At 49.6% G+C, this 17,308-nt stretch overlaps 1 protein-coding gene across 4 annotated transcripts in view; it reads right to left on the reverse strand.

Annotated features, from left to right (window-relative positions):
* Positions 1–17,308, reverse strand: part of LRRK1 (leucine rich repeat kinase 1) — a 118,994-nt gene that overhangs the window by 35,759 nt on the left and 65,927 nt on the right. For 3 of the 4 annotated variants that reach the window (XM_026001863.2, XM_072737118.1, XM_072737119.1), the window contains exons 6-15: positions 14,937–15,163; positions 13,743–13,870; positions 13,493–13,656; positions 12,287–12,424; positions 10,298–10,410; positions 8,912–8,988; positions 3,592–3,721; positions 2,844–2,956; positions 2,253–2,467; positions 7–171 (exon numbers count right to left, since the gene is read on the reverse strand). In XM_026001863.2, the coding sequence (XP_025857648.1) occupies positions 7–171; positions 2,253–2,467; positions 2,844–2,956; positions 3,592–3,721; positions 8,912–8,988; positions 10,298–10,410; positions 12,287–12,424; positions 13,493–13,656; positions 13,743–13,870; positions 14,937–15,163 (1,470 nt within the window). Of the gene's footprint in view, positions 1–6; positions 175–2,252; positions 2,468–2,843; positions 2,957–3,591; positions 3,722–8,911; positions 8,989–10,297; positions 10,411–12,286; positions 12,425–13,492; positions 13,657–13,742; positions 13,871–14,936; positions 15,164–17,308 lie in introns of all 4 variants that reach the window. The other variant, XM_072737117.1, reaches the window with a different exon arrangement.

A 17,308-nucleotide genomic window follows, 5' to 3' on the forward strand; every position in this document is an offset into this window, starting at 1 on the left:
CCTCACCTCAATGTTGAGCAGCCAAAACTGGAGGCTGGCCACGGCCTCCTCCCCCAGTGCCAGGTTCCAGACCACCACGTACAGGGCCTTGTCCGTGAAGAAGCACTGGTTGACAGTGGCCATGCTGGCGGGGCCTCCGATGTCCCAGACGGTGAATTCCACAGAATCCACCTGCTTGTGCAACAAGAACAGTGACAGGAGGCAGTTAGGGACCAAGGCTATAGCCAAACACGTTGAGATTGCTCAGGCACAGCACGGGAAGGGCTTTCCTCATCCTGCTGTTTGTCTCAGGAATCAAGTAACCCAAGAGAGGGACTTCTGGAAGCTCCTATCTACCGCCAACAGAGCAGGGCGCCCGGCTCTGGATAGCTGGCTTCTGTGGGCTGGGGTGTTTGTGTCCAACTGTGTCTGCAGAACGCTGGGGACACTGTCCTGCCTCTGTCTCTGCTGCAGATGATTCCCTACTGGAGGGGACACCCTGGTGCTGACGTCAGCGCTCACCCAAGGCTTAAACTCCATCGGTGCCTGCGAGGGTGAGGCCGAGGAGATGGGCCTCTGAACTTGCCTAGGCTGGGAGGCGGCGCCCACCAAGGATAATGGGCAGCTGCCCTGACGTGGGAATCAAACAACAGATGTGCTGTTGTGCTGCCAGGAAAGGCTGTGTAAACGGTGGTTTCTCTATTGTCCTATGAGGTCAGAGTCTGGCCCCAGCAACTAGGACTGCAGTTTCCTGCAGCAAAGAATCGTTTGCGCGACATTGCATTTTGGCCTCCAAGAGGAGGCCAAGACAAGGCGTGCTGACCGGCTTTTGCAAAGGCATGAAAATGGACAGCTGTTCTGAACTGGCTGAGGGCCCAGACACACGGGCAGTGACACAGCTCAGCATTCGAAAGGTTAGCAGGGGAAATTATAATGCTGGCCAAATGGAAGTGAATGCCAAAGGACAGGAAAAATGGAAACAGCAATTCACCTCTCTGACCTCGGAAAGCATTTGCAACAGACCAGTTGAAAGAAAGTGATACTGAGTCACTACTCAATAAAACCCAAAAACCCAAAACCAAAAAAATAGGAGACAATCCAGAGATTATGGGTGACTTTAGAGACGCTCTAGACAGGAGTTAGTGAGATTCACTCCTGGGGTGTTCAGGGGTGGTGGTGATGGTACTGCTGGTATTAAGTAACCAATCGTTCTGGCGTTACAAGGCATTATAAGGCATTACAGGGCAGGACCCTGCTCTCCAGAGGACAGTTTAAATGCCTAATGACCTGAACTGGAATGCCTGACTTGGAAAGTGATTTTGTGTAAAAGACTTTTGCAAGGAAACCTATCTCTAGCTGGCCCTGTCCTGGGGGCTGTGGGGGTAAATCATGCAGCCTCTGGCCCCAAGGCTCCTCGCACCTGGATCCCTGTGTGGTTCTGTGTGACCACAAATACAGCAACAGGTAAGGGAGGCATTATAGGTGTGCGTTCCATCCCTGAGCTGGGAGAAACAGCTAAGGGCATGTGCTATGTCCTAGCCCTTCTGCAGGCTCTTTTCTCTGATTCTAATACAAGACAATTTTCATTTTCCTTTGTCTCATACTGAGTGGCAAAGTAGATGATTAATAGGTTTACCAAAGGATTCATTTTAAATAGGGCTGAAGATCAAGACGTTTCAGAACTTGGGGTGAAAGCAGGTGTCAGGAAGGACAGTGCATTCATTCTGTTTGAATTGCAATACATAGGGCCAGGAGTGGCAAGGCCTGGCCCCTGCTGTCTTTAGAAGCTCATCAAAGAAATCTAATGGACAGCCAAGATTAAGAACTATTGGCCTGAAGCCTCAACTTAGAACAGAACAACCGGGGCACTTGGGTGGCTCAGTCGGTTAAGCATCTGCCTTCGGCTCAGGTCATGATCCCGTGATCCTAGTATCCTGGGGTTGAGCCCTGCATGGGGCGCCCTGCTCAGCAGAGGGAGACTACCTCTCCCTCTCCCTCTACCCCTCCTCTCAGCTTGTGCTTCTCTCTCTCTCTCAAAAAAAATAAAATCTTAAAAGAACAGAACAACCATGAGGGCATGTTAGGAGATTATTACGAAATTATTCACGGCCCTTGGCAGTAGCTGGTTTGAAACAGCACGCAACAGCCCCTGCAAACATCCTGGGTATCAGACACCAGGCTGTGAAAATCCCAGGCTCTCTGGAGAGGAGACAGAAGGGGTGCAGGAAGCTCCCTCCCACCCATGGGGACTCTGCACGCCGACCATCCTTGACCTTGGCTCTCGAGCCAGCTGGCCTCTGGAGCTCCCACTTGGTGGTCCTGATGGTGGCCTCGCTGTGCACCACCTGGGGGGCCCTCCCCGTCTGTAAGATCTCCAGGAGGGTGGACTTGCCCTGGCGAGGAGGACCCACGATGATCATTTTCATCAGCTTGCACTTCTCTGCTTTCCGCAGTTGAGCACGCAGGTAAGACAACATCGCTTTGGGGCCTACACAAAATCACAGAGTGGGGGAAAATGCTGCTGACACATGGACAAGAACATGCTCATAGCTCTTGGGAAACAAAATCCTTCCATATGTTCTAATGGGTGGTAGGGAGTGGAGAGGGCGATTGGGTTTGATGCGAAGAAGGTGCAGTCATAATTACCCCAAAAGTGGAATCCGAATGGTGTTCGGATAGACAATATCCTTCCTGCCCACAGAATCACAGATAGTTTTATTCTATGGTTAATTGCAATACACTGGTGCTCAGCACCAATCACTTTCTGGGTAACCTGCACAGGTCACTCAGCTGCTTCTAGCCCAGGTCCTTACCCTCTGGACTGAAGCAGTCTTTCTCCGGGGGCAGTGCCTAGGAAGCCCTACCTTCTTTTTTGATCTCTGTGGGCACGTTGCTGATGTTCAGGTCTTCAATGTCCAACTGCCAGAGGTTGCTCAGCTGCCCCAGCTCAGGAGGGAGCTCACGGAGGCCAGGATTGCTGAGGGCACACACACACATCATGGGAGGACACACACACACGTGCGAGCACACACAGACATACACATACATGCAGCAGCCCGTCAGTCTCTAGGGTCCACTTTTCCTGCACCCCTGCTTTCAAATGTTCCATTAGATAGCAATTCCAAAGGCTTTCTCGCTGGAAAGCCAGCATTGCAAATGGCAGCTCTGTCTTCTGCAAATCCCTGTGGCTTAGAACTAAATTTCCTCCCCACCCAGTGTCGTCATATTTTCTATTTATTATGGTGCCATAAAGATTATTAGTCACTTCTCAAAAAGGCAATGTAACTGAATTATTTTATATTTTCCTTGTTTTGCACACCGCACACTCCCCTGCCCCCTCAGCAGCGCCTGGCGGTAGGTACTCAGTAAATGGAAGGATGAATAACTGAGCAGTTCTCATCAGGACAGGAGCCAAGTAGCAAGGAGTGCATCACGGCATCACGGCCCCTGTCTTCCCTTCCCCTACCTCTTTGACTAAAGCCCAGTCCTTAAAGTCTCCCTGCTGCTTCCTGGTCCACAGAGGGCTTCTTTCTCCCTGCTGCCTGTGTCCTCAGATGGGTTACAGGAGGACACCCTGAAGGGCCAGTGCGCCTGCGCTGGCTGGGTACTCACTTTCCCAGGTAGAGTTCCGATAAGCTCTTCAGGAGGCAAACCGAGGGAGGGACCGAGTCCAGGTGATTGTCGTTCAGACAAAGGACTTCCAAAGACTCACTTAGGAAGGCCGGAAATTCCAGCACACCCACTGTAAAGAAACGGCAAAACGGACTGGATGTTTGCGGATGATTCTGGATCACGGCGTGGAGGCCAGGCAGGTGTACCAGCTGGTGAAACCTCCGCAGGGCATTGCAGTAAATCGGTCTGAGTAATGTGCTCATCTTACTGACCTAAGTAAGGATTCCAGTTCTAGGGGATGGTCCTACAGGCATTCTTGCAAGTATGTGGCAAAGATGTGAGGGCAGAACACTCCGTGGGCACACTGTTTGTAATAGCAAAGACAGGGGACAGGCTGCGTGTCCCCCACCCAGGGAGGTGGCTGATGAGTAATGGGTAAGATGCAACTTATAGAGCATGGGGCAGGCAGGTCCATGGGTATGGAGTGACATCAAGGACTACTGGTGAACTGGAAAAGGAAGGAGTGGAATCTGACATCTAGAAGGCTTAATTTGTGTATTATAAAACATGTGTGTGCAGGCTTGTGAGCAAATACACACCCCCCGTGCATTTTATGTGTGTATGTCATATGTATGTGTGCTATAATGCATATTCGTGCTATATGATGTTTATGTGTGTGCCACACATGCACACAGGTATATCGACGTGCTGTATGTTACAGGAATGTTATAGGCACACCACACATGTGTATTACAGGCATGTGGATACACCAGGCACACACGCGCATACGTGTATGTTAGACACAAACATAATCATTACTAGAGACACATTAAATCCCACAGCTGTCTCTGGGGAAGAGAATTACGAGGAGACTGGATATTCATCCCACACATTTGATACTGTTCAAAAATTCTGTTTACCACGGACACGTCTTACTTCTTCAGTTAAAAAAAGCCAATGGGGTAAAAAAAATAATAAGATGGGCTTGGTTTCTATGCTTCCTATGATGGCACTCTCTGAAAAAACCAGCCAGCTCTCTATTATTTAAGAGACTTCATTAATTAGGCTAATTATGAGATTCCTATTAAGATCATGTCACATGAGCTCCTTCTATGGGCCACTGGAGTGTGGGAGCTGAGAGAGAATGTGGCAGGGAGCTTGGACTCACACGCTGATGGAGATCAGAGGCTTAGGTTTCAGTAAAATCTCCAAAGCGCCTTGTCCTCCCTGGTGGGCAGGACTCCATGCTCCCAGAACTCAAGATAAAAGACGGCCCGAGCCCTCTCCTCTGGCCCTCTTGCCAGCCAAGTGAGATAGAGAAGCCTGGATTCTTTTGTTGGGCTGGAAAACTTTCCGCCGCCCTTGATCACAACTTCCTCCCTCCGCTCTGGCTCTTCTCCACACATGTCGTCCCGTATCGATGGTAATGGGGTAACCTGGCATCAGAGAATGTTCCGGGAGAGGTGATAACGGATACTGCGATTGGTGCCCAAAAGAACCAGCCTAGCTGGCCCCCTGTGGGAAGGGGACTTGGTGCAGTGGCTCCTTGAGTGTAATAAAGGTGCAACAGATTTTTAAAGATGGCTTTGAATGTAAGAAAAATGTTTGAGGGCAGCCCCAGTGGTTCAGTGGTTTAGCGCTGCCTTCACCCCAGGGCGTGATCCTGGAGACCCGGGATCGAGTCCTGCGTCAGGCTTCCTGCATGGAGCCTGCTTCTCCCTCTGCCTGTGCTTCTGCCTCTCTCTCTCCCCTCTCTGTGTTTAATAACACATGAGATAAATAATAACACATGAATAAATAAATAGGATCTTAAAAAGAAAAAGAAAAATGTTTGAAAGGACTTTTTTTTCCTCCCCTCAATGAAAAAGAATGATTGTTAGCCAGCCCCAACACACATCGAAAGAACAGTAAGAAAGGCTCACTTTCCTCCCAGAGAACACATTCTGCACACCTGACCTTGGTACTTTCTGATTTTCAAGTTGTTTTTGAAGCCTCTCTAAGCGAGGAATTATGACTGCAAACAGAGGCAACACCTGTCATAGAGTCTCTGGCCCAGAGCAGAAACGGGCCTGGAGGAGCACAGCTCGAGGTATTTATGAACTGTAATTATTCCTAAGTTATTTATGACTCTGCTGGTCTGAATTTTACCGTAAAAACGGCTGTCCAAATTATTTTTGGACAAGGCTGCCGCACAAATAGGACTACTTGAATGTACATAAATCTCCTTGGAATTTTACTATCCGTCTGCAAACAAGTTAGCTTTTATATAGATAATTCCCTACCCAAGGATCAACAGCCCCCAAGAGAATAACCCTCTGCAGGGGAAGAATTTGCAATGGGCCTCCTTTTCATCCAGGGGTGGGCCTCAGCTTTCGAGACGAAACTGAAACACTCAAGAAGCCTTTGTCAGATGCCAACGCCACGATCTACCTCTGCCAGGGATACTTCAAGGGGTGTGGCCTCTTCACCTAGCTCCCCAGAGGGGCTCTGGTGGGCCACTGGCAAACTCATTTTCCAGAACATCGGTACACGTTCCTGTTGTGCTTTTCATGGCGTGCCTTTGGCCTTGTACTCTGGTGGCTTCACAAGGCTAGTCTCAATGAGTGGTGGGCCCTACCTCCTTTGCACTTCTGCATTTCTAACCTGGAGACGCCTTTCTAAACCACTCCAATGAACGAGGCTCAACCCCACAGCAATGGCAGCCTGAACGAGATCCACCCCAGCTACATTTGTCACGCGTGTCATCCTGCTTGGGTGTCAATGAGAAGAAAGTGTTGGTTTATCCTTCCTCCCAAGTGAAATCCCTATGTCTGGACTCCATGTCCCAAGTCCTAAGGCCCTTCATTTTAAAAAGGATCAGTTATGAAATTCCTAATTGTGTGTCCCCATTAGTGTGTTATAGGGCCTCCTCATTTGTTTCTGGGCCATTTGCACTTCCTTTTCTGCAAACTGTTTATATCCACTGCCCTCCTCTATTTTTTTTTTCCAACTGCGTTTTTTTTTTTTTTTTAATCAATTTGTAAGCAGGCTTCGTATACTAGGGACTTCAGCCAATTTATGTGGCAATGATTTTTGTTGAAAATATTTCTTCTCTGTCCACCCTATTACTTGGTCTATGGTGCCTTTTACTGAACAAAGCTTTTCGATTTTTTACCAAAGCTGGAAGTTTTGGTCTTTTTCTAGTGGCTTCTGGAATTCCCACCTAGTTTTTATTTTTTTTTATTTTTATTTTTATTATTATTTTTTAATAATTGATTTACTTTTTTAAATTTTTATTTATTTATGATAGTCACAGAGAGAGAGAGAGGCAGAGACACAGGCAGAGGGAGAAGCAGGCTCCATGCAGGGAGCCCGACGTGGGATTCGATCCAGGGTCTCCAGGATCACGCCCTGGGCCAAAGGCAGGCGCCAAACCGCTGCGCCACCCAGGGATCCCTCCACCTAGTTTTTAAAGGTCTTTTCCATCCCAAATTTTACCTATATTCTCCTAAATGTTTCCTGTTTTCTTTTTTGTTTAAGTCTGAAATCCACATGGGAATTTTTGTAGTTGACATAAAGTAGGGAATCCAGTGTTATGATTTTTCCTTTCCAACTGGACAGGCAGTTATACCACAGTATGTATTAAAATGATAAAATATTCTCCCCCCACAAAATTGAAATGCCACCTTTGTCATATACTAAATTCCTATCTTGACTTAGGTCTGTTCCACTGATGATGTATTACTTTTTCATTCATATGTAAACACACACATTCCTACATGACTGATACATATGTGTATCATATGTATATATACACTGGTTCATTAGAAAGTGTAACAGGTGGATATTATTTAGGTCACTGCCGGCACATGTGTCTTGGGCTCTGGCACACCTCGACTCCATCTTATACCATCTGTACTAAAAGGCACTTGCCGGGGTAGCCCTGGTGGCTCAGCGGTTTAGCGCCGCCTTCAGCTCAGGGCCTGATCCTGGAGACCTGCGATGGGTCCCACGTCGGGTTCCCTGCGTGGAGCCTATGTCTCTCATGAATAAATAGATAAAATCTTAAAAAAAAAAAAGGCACTTGCCAACATGAACTGAGCCAAAGAAGAAAGTTATGTTACATTTAGAATGACCTACATGTTGGTTCCCGTTCTACAGGACAGTGTCCTGAGGGATATTTCTGTGTGCATTGCTAGCTTTAGAAGTCTTAGCTTTCAGGTTAAAAAAGAGGGTTGGCTGAGCAGCTGGAGGGACAGGTCCTCAGCTGCCCCATATCTCACAGAAGATCTGTGAGAATGAGAAAAGTCTGCTTTCCTGGAATAGTATCTACTGACCTGGCCTGGTTGTAAGACCAGGAGAAACACACTAGGAACCGTGCCATTTCTGGTGAGTTTGAGGGAAGCCCCCAAGCCCCTCCAGAAACTCAGGCTGGCCAGGACAGGGGGGCTGTGTCCCCATGTGGGCTTCACCAGACTCTAAGTGTGGCAGTGAGGACTTTATGGTGCTACTCTCTTCCCGACTTCAGGGCTGGAGTCCCGAGGTGCTGGGCTGAAACCCAGTTCTGTCACTGACCAGCCACAGCCCCTGTGCTACAGACCGATCGTGTCCTTCCCATCCTCTTCATACATCTAAGCCCTAACGCCCCATGTGATGATATTTGGAGCTGGAGCCTTTGGGAGGTAATTAGGTTTAGATGAAGTCATGAACGTAGGGTCCCCATGATGTTATTAGGGCCCCTTATAAGAAGAGACACCAGAGAGTTTGCTGTCTCTGAGAATACAACCAGAAGACCCTCATAAGGAGCCTGATCTCAGACTTCCAGCCTCCAGAACTGAGAGAGCATAAATTTCTATTATCTCAGCTGACCAGTCTGTGGTGCTTTGTTATGGGAGCTTGCGATGACTGCAACCCGGCGGGAGCCTCAGCTTCCTCATCTGCAAAATGGGGAGCCCCAAGCCATACTCCATGCCGTGACCCTTACAGAAGGTGCTGGCACACGGACCATCTCTAGGGCAGTGCTCACTCACGGCAGAGCCATCCACACAATAGCTACCAGTCTCATCGGACTGCAAACGGTAAGGAGGGTTTCAGTACATTTGCAAGCCAAACTTTGATGAACAAGGGGCACAGCACGCGCTCAGGTTTTTCAGGGAAAACCCCATGCAAGGGCGACCCCCGGTGGCAGAGCAGGGAACTGCCCGTCCGGTGTCTCATCTGACCCCACGGATGGACGGACACACACACACACACACACACACACACACACACACACACACACACACACACACACACACACACACACACACACACACACACACACACACACACACACACCTACCTGTCTCGGTCCCGGAACGCTGGCGCCCTCTGGTGGTGAAAAAGGAAATACGCTTTGTTTTCATTCCGTCTTCAGTTCTGCAGGGGCAAAAAAAAAAAAAAAATCAGATTTTGAGGACAGCATGACAACCTCTGCTGCTACTGTTTAATGCTGAGCCATGAGGATATACAGGAGAACATTCCATCTGCAGGGCGTTTGGGAACCCCGCAGCTGCTAGATAAGTGCTCACAGCCCCGGCCTGCTAATTGCACTGCTTATGCTCCCAAGTCTTTGGGGTGGGAAAAATGTCCAGAGGTGATCTAACGCTGGCAAAATCACTCTTGAGCTTTTCCATTTCAGGTAGCTGTGAGCTGTTCTGTGCCTGGTAGGTAGGCCCATTCCAGGGGCTGTTCTATATCGCACACTCTCACCTGGGGTGGGCTGGGGTCAAGTTCTGCTAAGCAGTGGGCTTCAGCAAGTGGCACAGGAGGGCCGATCTCCAGGGGCCCCAGGGCCAGCTGTGCCCATCCCCACATTTTCACCTTTTATTAGAAGGCTTTGGGACTCGTTTTTATTCAGTAGATGTGCATTTTGATTAGTTATTACCCAAGACCTTGGAACAGAATGACAGGTTAGGCTGATGTGATAAGATCCTCCACGAGTCTTTATTTATATATTTTTTATCTTTAGTTTTTAAAGATTTTATTTATGTATTCATGAGAGACACAGGCAGAGGGAGAGGCAGGCTCCATGCAGGGAGCCCGATGTGGGACTTGATCCCAGGACCCCAGGATCATGCCCTGGGCCAAAGGCAGATGCTCAACCACTGAGTCACCCAGGCATCCCCTCCAGGAACCTTTAAAAATTTAAAAGAGGAGGACAGTGTCATGGGTGAATTGTGCCCACTACACTCCCACCTCCCACTTTCCAATTTATATTTTGATGTCCTAAACGCCAAGCCCTCCAGAGGTGACTGTATTTGGAGGTAGGATCTTTAAAGAGGGAAATCAGTTAAAATGAGGTCATATGAATGGACTCTGATCCAATCTGACTGGTGTCCTTCTAAGAGGAGATTGGGACACAGGTGTACAGAGGGACCATGTGATACACAGGAGAAAGGTGGTTCTAGGCAAGCCAAGGGGAGAGGCCTCAGAAGAAAGCAGCCACACTGGCACTTTGACCTCAGACTTCCTGCCTCCAGAAGCATGGGGCGGGCGTGGGGGGGGGGCGTGGAATGCATGTTTCTTGTCTCTTGTTTAAGCTCCTCCTCCCTGTCCCCTCCCTTCCCTCCCCACAGAGCCTGCAGAGCCCCGACAAACCAACAGAGACACCAACCCAAGGGATGCTTGACTGCGGTTCCCCACACATATCTGGGAACTTACCCAAGTAAAGAGCCCCCATGCTTACTTGCCAAATTGGTTTTTGGACAGATCCAGGGTTTTGAGTTGTCTGCAGGTCCACTTCTCCTGAGGTGGCAAGGCCATCAGCTGGTTTCCCTGGAGCCTCAGGGACATAAGGGTCTGGGAGAGAAAGAAAGGCAGGCAGAGGCACCGTCAAAGCCTGAAGGGAGCAGAGACTGAGGAGAGGGTCAGCTCCCCAAAAAAATGCAGCCAAACGATGATAGGCTGTTCACCTTCTAGAAGATTCCACAGTCTCTTAGAATTCACAAAATTATACCCAGCACAGCACCCAGGGTGGTTTGTACACAATCCTTCCTTCCAGGTCAGTGGCAGGCAGTTACTCCAGAATGAAAGGAGTTCAAGTACTTTTCAGCATTGAGAGAGTGACTGATATTCATGGGCCTGTCCTGGGAGCAGTGGCTGGTGCTGTGGGGCCTGGAGGCCCGGGTGTCACACTGCTGGGCAGGGACTGTAGCCCACTGCAGGGTGTCGCTGCCTCCTGTGACCCCCTCAGGTGATGCCCTGTGCAGGGGCAGCAGTGTAGGGACACAGATGGTCACCTGCCCCAGCCAGGCCCCTCTCTGCTGGCCAGTTCCCTGGGAACCGCCCCCGTGTGCCTCAGGTGCCCCCTGTGGACTCCTGAGCCATTGACCTTCTGTCCACCCACCATAAACTGTGTGTGGGGTGGTATAAGCTCCACCCTTGGACTGGTCACATGTTTTCCTTGTAACCTTTCTTGATGCCATCACTGGGGGCCTCCCTTGTCCAAGGGGGGGCACGCTGCCCCCACCATCACAACCAGCTTGTCCCCGAATTTCTCAGTAGGCCATGCCTGCGCCAGGTGCCAGGACCCTGGCTGGGGTTGTGCAGGGCCTCCCAGGACCCCCATCCAGAGGGGGAGACGGTGAACAAACATGAATCCCTGAGGGGCTGAGGGGTAAGGTCCTGGACTAAGTTCCTTCCCTCCTGATCTGCTGCTTCTGGACACAGTGGGAACCAGCAAACCCAGCTGGCATGTGGCTGGTGTGAAATGCAGAAATCTACTCAGAGCAGGGGACTCAGCTTATGGCCAGGGGTGCCCCTGAGGGGAGCAGGGATCTATGTCCTCACCTGCCAGGGCCTCCCTTGAAATGTGCACACTCCGGGGCCTGAGACTTCATAGCCCTCCTCCTGGAGACCACACAGATGGAAAGTACCTTCTTGGTCCTTTAGGGTGGGAGGTGTCCCTGCACACGAGGGGAAGATATTTCCCCTGCAGGAGAACCTGTGGGGGCCTGGATGGCCTGCATGGCCCGACTGGGGCTGAGGCCTGTGCACTCTGCCTGGGGGTGCCCTGGTTCCTCCTGCCAACACCTGCCAGGCCTTGATCTGAGGCTGGCTCTGGGAATCAAGAGGTGAACGTGGTCTATGCTCTGCTTTAAGGGGCTCGTATTTGAGTGGGGAAGACAGGAGTAGATCTGCAAACAACCTAAGACAAGAAAGCAGCCCCATGGAGGGGAGTGAGGGTTGGGGTGCACACAGGGCTCCGGCAAAAGGCACTTTCCTAAATTCACATCCAAAGCTTTTGACCCTCAGGAATTCCAGTTTTGCTGTCTCTGGGGAGGGAGACAGGGGCAAGAATGCACCACCCCACAGTGCTCCCTGGGCTTTGCTCCCAGTAGGCCTGGGGGGCGGGGTGGGTGGGGGTGTCACCCCTGTCCCAGGAGGTCAGAGCCAGAGAAGGCCAGACAGGGGGCTGCTGGGCTGCGCTTACACTTTTCAACATCAAAGAGTCCTGGAGGATAAAAACCCACGCTCTCCCCTCCCCTTACATATCTGTTTTCATTTTGCTCATTTCCTCCTAATCTTTGCTCATAAACACGCATGTTTTTGACAGTTGAACTTTTTTTTTTTCCTGGTCTCAGAAGCTCAGAAGAAGCCTCTAGCTTTCCCTGCAATGTGGACTGGTTTCCTCACAAAAGCCAAAAAATGAGAAAGAGAGCCCTATCGGACTTACATCAAGCTGTAAAAGCCCCAGGGGAACTTCTTTGAGGGCATTTTCTGAGAAATCCACATCCCGCAGGTGGTTTTTCCAAAAGACAGCCATTTTGTCTGGTAGAGATTCCAGGGCATTTTTGGATGCTTTACAGCATTTCTAGGAGTAGGACGAGAAAGAGAGTGAGATATTAATTAGTTTTGTAAGTGCAGCGGTGCTTAGGAGAAAAGACCATGTCCAATTTGATGTGAAAAATCAGAACACGCCAATAAGGCTCCATCATAAATGGCTACAAACTGTCCTTGTCTCGCTTTCCTGTCCTTGCTCTAAGGAAGGGACCGGAATGGTTTCCTGAGGGAGATGAAGGTGGCTCATGCTCCCTTCCCTTCATTCCAGAACATCTGGCCTATTGTCCTTGGAAATAATGGCATCATTCAGGACCCAGCTCTAGAGAGGAGCTGGTTTCCAACACACATATGTTTAGACCAGAATGTTAATGCTAGTGATGGAGAATTTCTTGGTTTGAAACTGATGGCAATAAAACACAAATATTCTTTATGCTATTCCGCTTTCTTTTTCTTTTTCTTTTTTTTTTTTTAAGATTTTATTTGTTTATTCATGAGAGACACAGAGAGAGAGGCAGAGACACAGGCAGAGGGAGAAGCAGGCCTCCTGCAGGGAGCCCAATGCGGGACTCGATCCTAGAACCTGAGATCACTACCTGAGCCAAAGGCAGATGCTCAACCAGGTGCCCCAATGTCATCTGTTTTAACAAGCAAACTTCCCAAGAAACAAAAACACCATTTTAATTGGCAGTGCTGTGGATGCAGATGATGTTTTCTTCTCTTCTTTGTTCTGATTTCATAGCTATTTGAAAGGAACCGTGGCCCCCTTCTGGGGGCAAAACTCCTCCTATGCCAGACGTGTAAGCTGGAACTGTGGAAAGTTCTATGGGTGTTACTGCACAAATCTCAAGCCTGGAGCCAGGGCGGGGGGTGGGCAGGGTGATGTGGAGGGTGTAGCTGGCTTTCAGGTGAGTCACCTGTCTGAGATGCTCAGGGGCTGGATGCTGAGTGACACTGCTGGGTGGTGGTAACAGGGGAACAGCAATGCTGCCCCCCAGCATGGCCACCAAGGGGGAAAAGGGAGACAGAGCACCGACAGAGCTCTGGTTCCCGTGAGATGCAGGCTTGACTGGCCTTTCACGATTTCCAGCATGAGACTCACCAAAGGGCAGGCCCAGGCATCTGGAAACACCTTCAGGTTATTTCTGGAGACATTCAGAAAACTGAGAGACTTGAAGGAATGAAGGAAGAGTGCGGGGAGCTCCATCAATTTATTGTCAGAAATATCGAGTTCCTGCAGCTTCCGCAAACCGATCCAGTTAGTGGCTAGGGCGACAGGAAAGAAGTTGGTGAAATATTCCTATCAAGGACAAAATGACAAAGTAGGGGAGGTTGCTGACCATACAACATACCACTTTCTTCTTCAAACAATTTTTCTAAGTAATTTTTGGAAGCTGTCAGTTTCTGAAGTTTTGAGAGGTGCAGGAATCCGGGTGGGAGGTGGGGCAGTTTATTGCTGGAGACATCAATTTCAAGGAGCCTGTGGTTGGGGAGGGAGACAGTCAAGGCATCAGAAGAAAGAGGAAAAGCATCACTGTTACATGTTTCTCTGTAGACATATTTCTCTTTTCCATTCGCATAAAGCTGCATAGTGTACATTGAACACGTAGTGATATGACTCACACTCACTCAACGCATTAACTGTGACTATGTCCCGTGTAGACAAAGAAAGCCCCATGTCTCTTTGGTAGGCCCTGGTCTCACCGACCCATAGGGATGCAAACCTTTCTCAATATATGAGAGCAAAGTAAGCTGGTGCCCTGAAAGCTGCTGGAAGGCCACTGGGCTGTGCTTCTGGCCATTTGGACTCTCGAGTCTGGCCCTGGTTAAGGACCCCCACTCAGAAGGCCCTTGTTTTTAAAACATTTGTGTGTGACCTTCTTCCCTGTGGGTGACTTCTGACCCTGTGCTCTTTGCAACATTCTCTCTTATTTCACTCAGAGCCACAGCTTTTGAAATCGGCTCAAATCCTCTATAGATAAAATGAGGATCACTGCACATCAGTGAAGGGAAGGCCCTTCCCCTTCCCACGTAGCTTCAGGGGGAAGGCTCAGGCCTCTTCCCAAGGCCTCCTGAAAAAGGAGACCAGGCGCTGCCGATACTGTCCATCTGCTGCCAGAGAACTCAGGGTGAGGTCTTTCTGTGAGGCCCTTCCCACTCTCCCTGGGAGGGCAGATAAAATCTGGCACCCCTGGGCCTCATCGTTTCTACCCGCCAGGAAGCCCTCTGACTTTCCTGACTTGTGGCTGCAGGACGGAGACCTGGACACCTCAGGCAAGCAGGGCTGCGTGGCCACTGGTACGTAGTGGAAAGGCGGGCCAGACAAACAGCCCTTCCAGACTTCTCTGTGTTCACCTCGAAAGGAAGTGGGATCTTATTCTTCAGAGCTGGTGTAAAGGAAGGCAGAATTTCTCCCCTGCCACTGAGAATTTGTTTTCAAGACCACAAACTCCATTTAAGGAGTATCTTTAGGAGGACGGTGGTGGTGGCTGGGTACAGGGGTCCCCACGCCCCCTCCAAGGGGCCTGCGTGGGGTGAGCACCCACCTGGAGCAGATGATCTCATCCGATGACTGCACGGCAGGCAGTTCCCCCAGGTGGTTTTTGGAGAGGTTCAGCTTCCGGAGGTTGATGAGACCCCAGGGGATGACGGAGGGAAGGGAAGCCAGGCAGTTGGCAGAAAGGTCCAGCTCGGTGATCTGGCAGGAGATGTCTATTAGCCAGTCTAGATCCACCCAGGGTAGCTTGAGGTGGGACCATTTCACACGAAGAGCCTGGGTTTGGAGAAAGTAAAAAGCACCGTCAGGTGGTGAGCCCAGGGCCTGTGTTGGCTTGGAATAAAGCAATGATTTATTTCCACGTGAGTCTGTCTGTTCATCTCAGCTGGAGTCCCAGGGTGTCAGGACCTCGGCCAAGTGGTGGGCTGGCATTGAGGAGGTACCTATTCCCACCCGCATCTTTATCTCACAGATGGTCTCTGTGAGACCACCCCACGCTCCAGCCCCTAGGGGGCGCATCTTACAGGGCAGGAATCAGCTGGACAGCACCTGCTCTGTACAGAGGAGGCCACCCAGGCTTGGAGAGGTCTCCCCAGGCTGGAGAAGGCTGAAGATCACACCTGGGTCTTCCGACCTCCCTCCAGGGGTCTCACCCCCGTGATTAGAGCTGCTGCTGCCTGCAACACACCAGGTCCCGCACTGGGTGCTTTGTGGATGGGCTGCTTCCCAACTGAGAAAGTCCAAATATACATTCAGTGGCCAGGATATATAAAAAGCAAAACTTTGACATGCAACCTATGGCAACCTGCCTGGGAAACTAACCCCCTCACCCCGTTCTCTGTAATAACCAGCCCAGGAAGCCAGCCTGCTCTAAGGCAGATTTGTAGGCGACCACACTGCCATGGCTAGCTAGCATCAATCCAGGGTGCTAAACAGTAACTTCTGTAACAATCAGCCCACATGGCCAGGACGTGATTAATGATGGACAGCTTCCCCACATCCAACTTAAATCAACCAGAGAAAGCCAAAGTGCTCCCCCAGCCAATCACACAGGACACTCCTAGTGAGCTGCCTCAGGCTTCCCCATCAACAGCCTCCAGGGGGCCGAGGGCACACCTGAGGCTTTCCCCTTCTCCCACTTATAAAGCTTGCTCAGTCCTCTGCCAAAATGCAAGTGAAGATAGCTGACTCCCTGGCTACAGCGAGCTGGGAATAAATAGCCTTTGCTTTTCTCATTTGGTTGGCCTTTATTTCCAAAAGAGGGCATCAGAAAGGCCAGCCGCTTGCTGGTGTGTGGTGGTAAAAAAGATCTGTTTCATTATACACAAGCAGGGCTTTTCTTTTTTTCCTGGATCAAAGAATTTGGGGCTTGACTCAGTTTTGGGGGATTGGAAATCAGCTTTTTGTCTTGTGTCTCCAAAGCAACTGGAAATCTATATGAGAAAATTAGAGAAACAAAAATCAGTGTTTGGCCAAGAGGGAGATGGAACAACCAAGCCAACGGTGGGAAAGGCCAATAACACGGGTTATGTTTGCTTTCAAAACTGGCAGCAGCAGACAGACTTCCTTATGTGACCACTAGATGGCGATGTGAGTCTGGTCTTTATCTCCTTGGGGACCCGGCCAGGATTGGAAGGGAGGGTCTCTGACACCCTCTCAAAGCTCTGGTCTTGTCTCTCCATTCACCTGGATGAAGAAGCACAGGTGATGGTCTGCTGCATGTGGGGTTAAGAGAATAGCGTTTTAACTTCAGCTGATTTTTTTTTTTAAAGACAAGTCACTCTATTGCTGTTTCTCTTGTCATTACTGTTTCCCCCACAATATTTTATTTTGAAAGATTTCAGAACTGCAGAAGAGCTGACTTGGACAGCAAATACACATGAAATGCCCTCCACCTAGATTCCATTGTTAATCCAACACCACATTTGCTTTCTCTCCTTTCCCTCCACACATTTTTCATTTTAAAAAAAGATTTACTTATTTATTTGGGGGGGGGAGGGACAGACAGAGAGGGGATGAGAGTCCGAAGCAGACTGTCTTCTGAGCATGGAGCCTGACTTGGGGCTCGATCTCATGATCCATGAGATCATGACCTGAGCTGAAACCAAGGGTCGGATGCCTAGTCAGCTGTGCTGCCCAGGTGCCTACCCATACTTTTTATGTTTTGCTGAATAATTTCTAAGTAAATTATAACCATGGTGGCACTTCACCTCTAAATACTCCAGCATGTATCTCTACAGAACAAGAATGGTTTGCTACGTGACCACCATATACTTACCATTTGATCAATATGATCAAATTCACAGTCCACGTTCAAATAGTCCCAGTTAGCACAGAAATGTCTTTATGACTATTTTGTGTCCTGTATCAGGATTCCTAATCTTTCCATAATTCATAACTGTATCACCCTTCATCAGGTTA

This window comes from Vulpes vulpes, chromosome 14 (assembly GCF_048418805.1).
Source record: "Vulpes vulpes isolate BD-2025 chromosome 14, VulVul3, whole genome shotgun sequence".
NCBI classification, from domain to species: Eukaryota; Metazoa; Chordata; class Mammalia; order Carnivora; family Canidae; genus Vulpes; species Vulpes vulpes.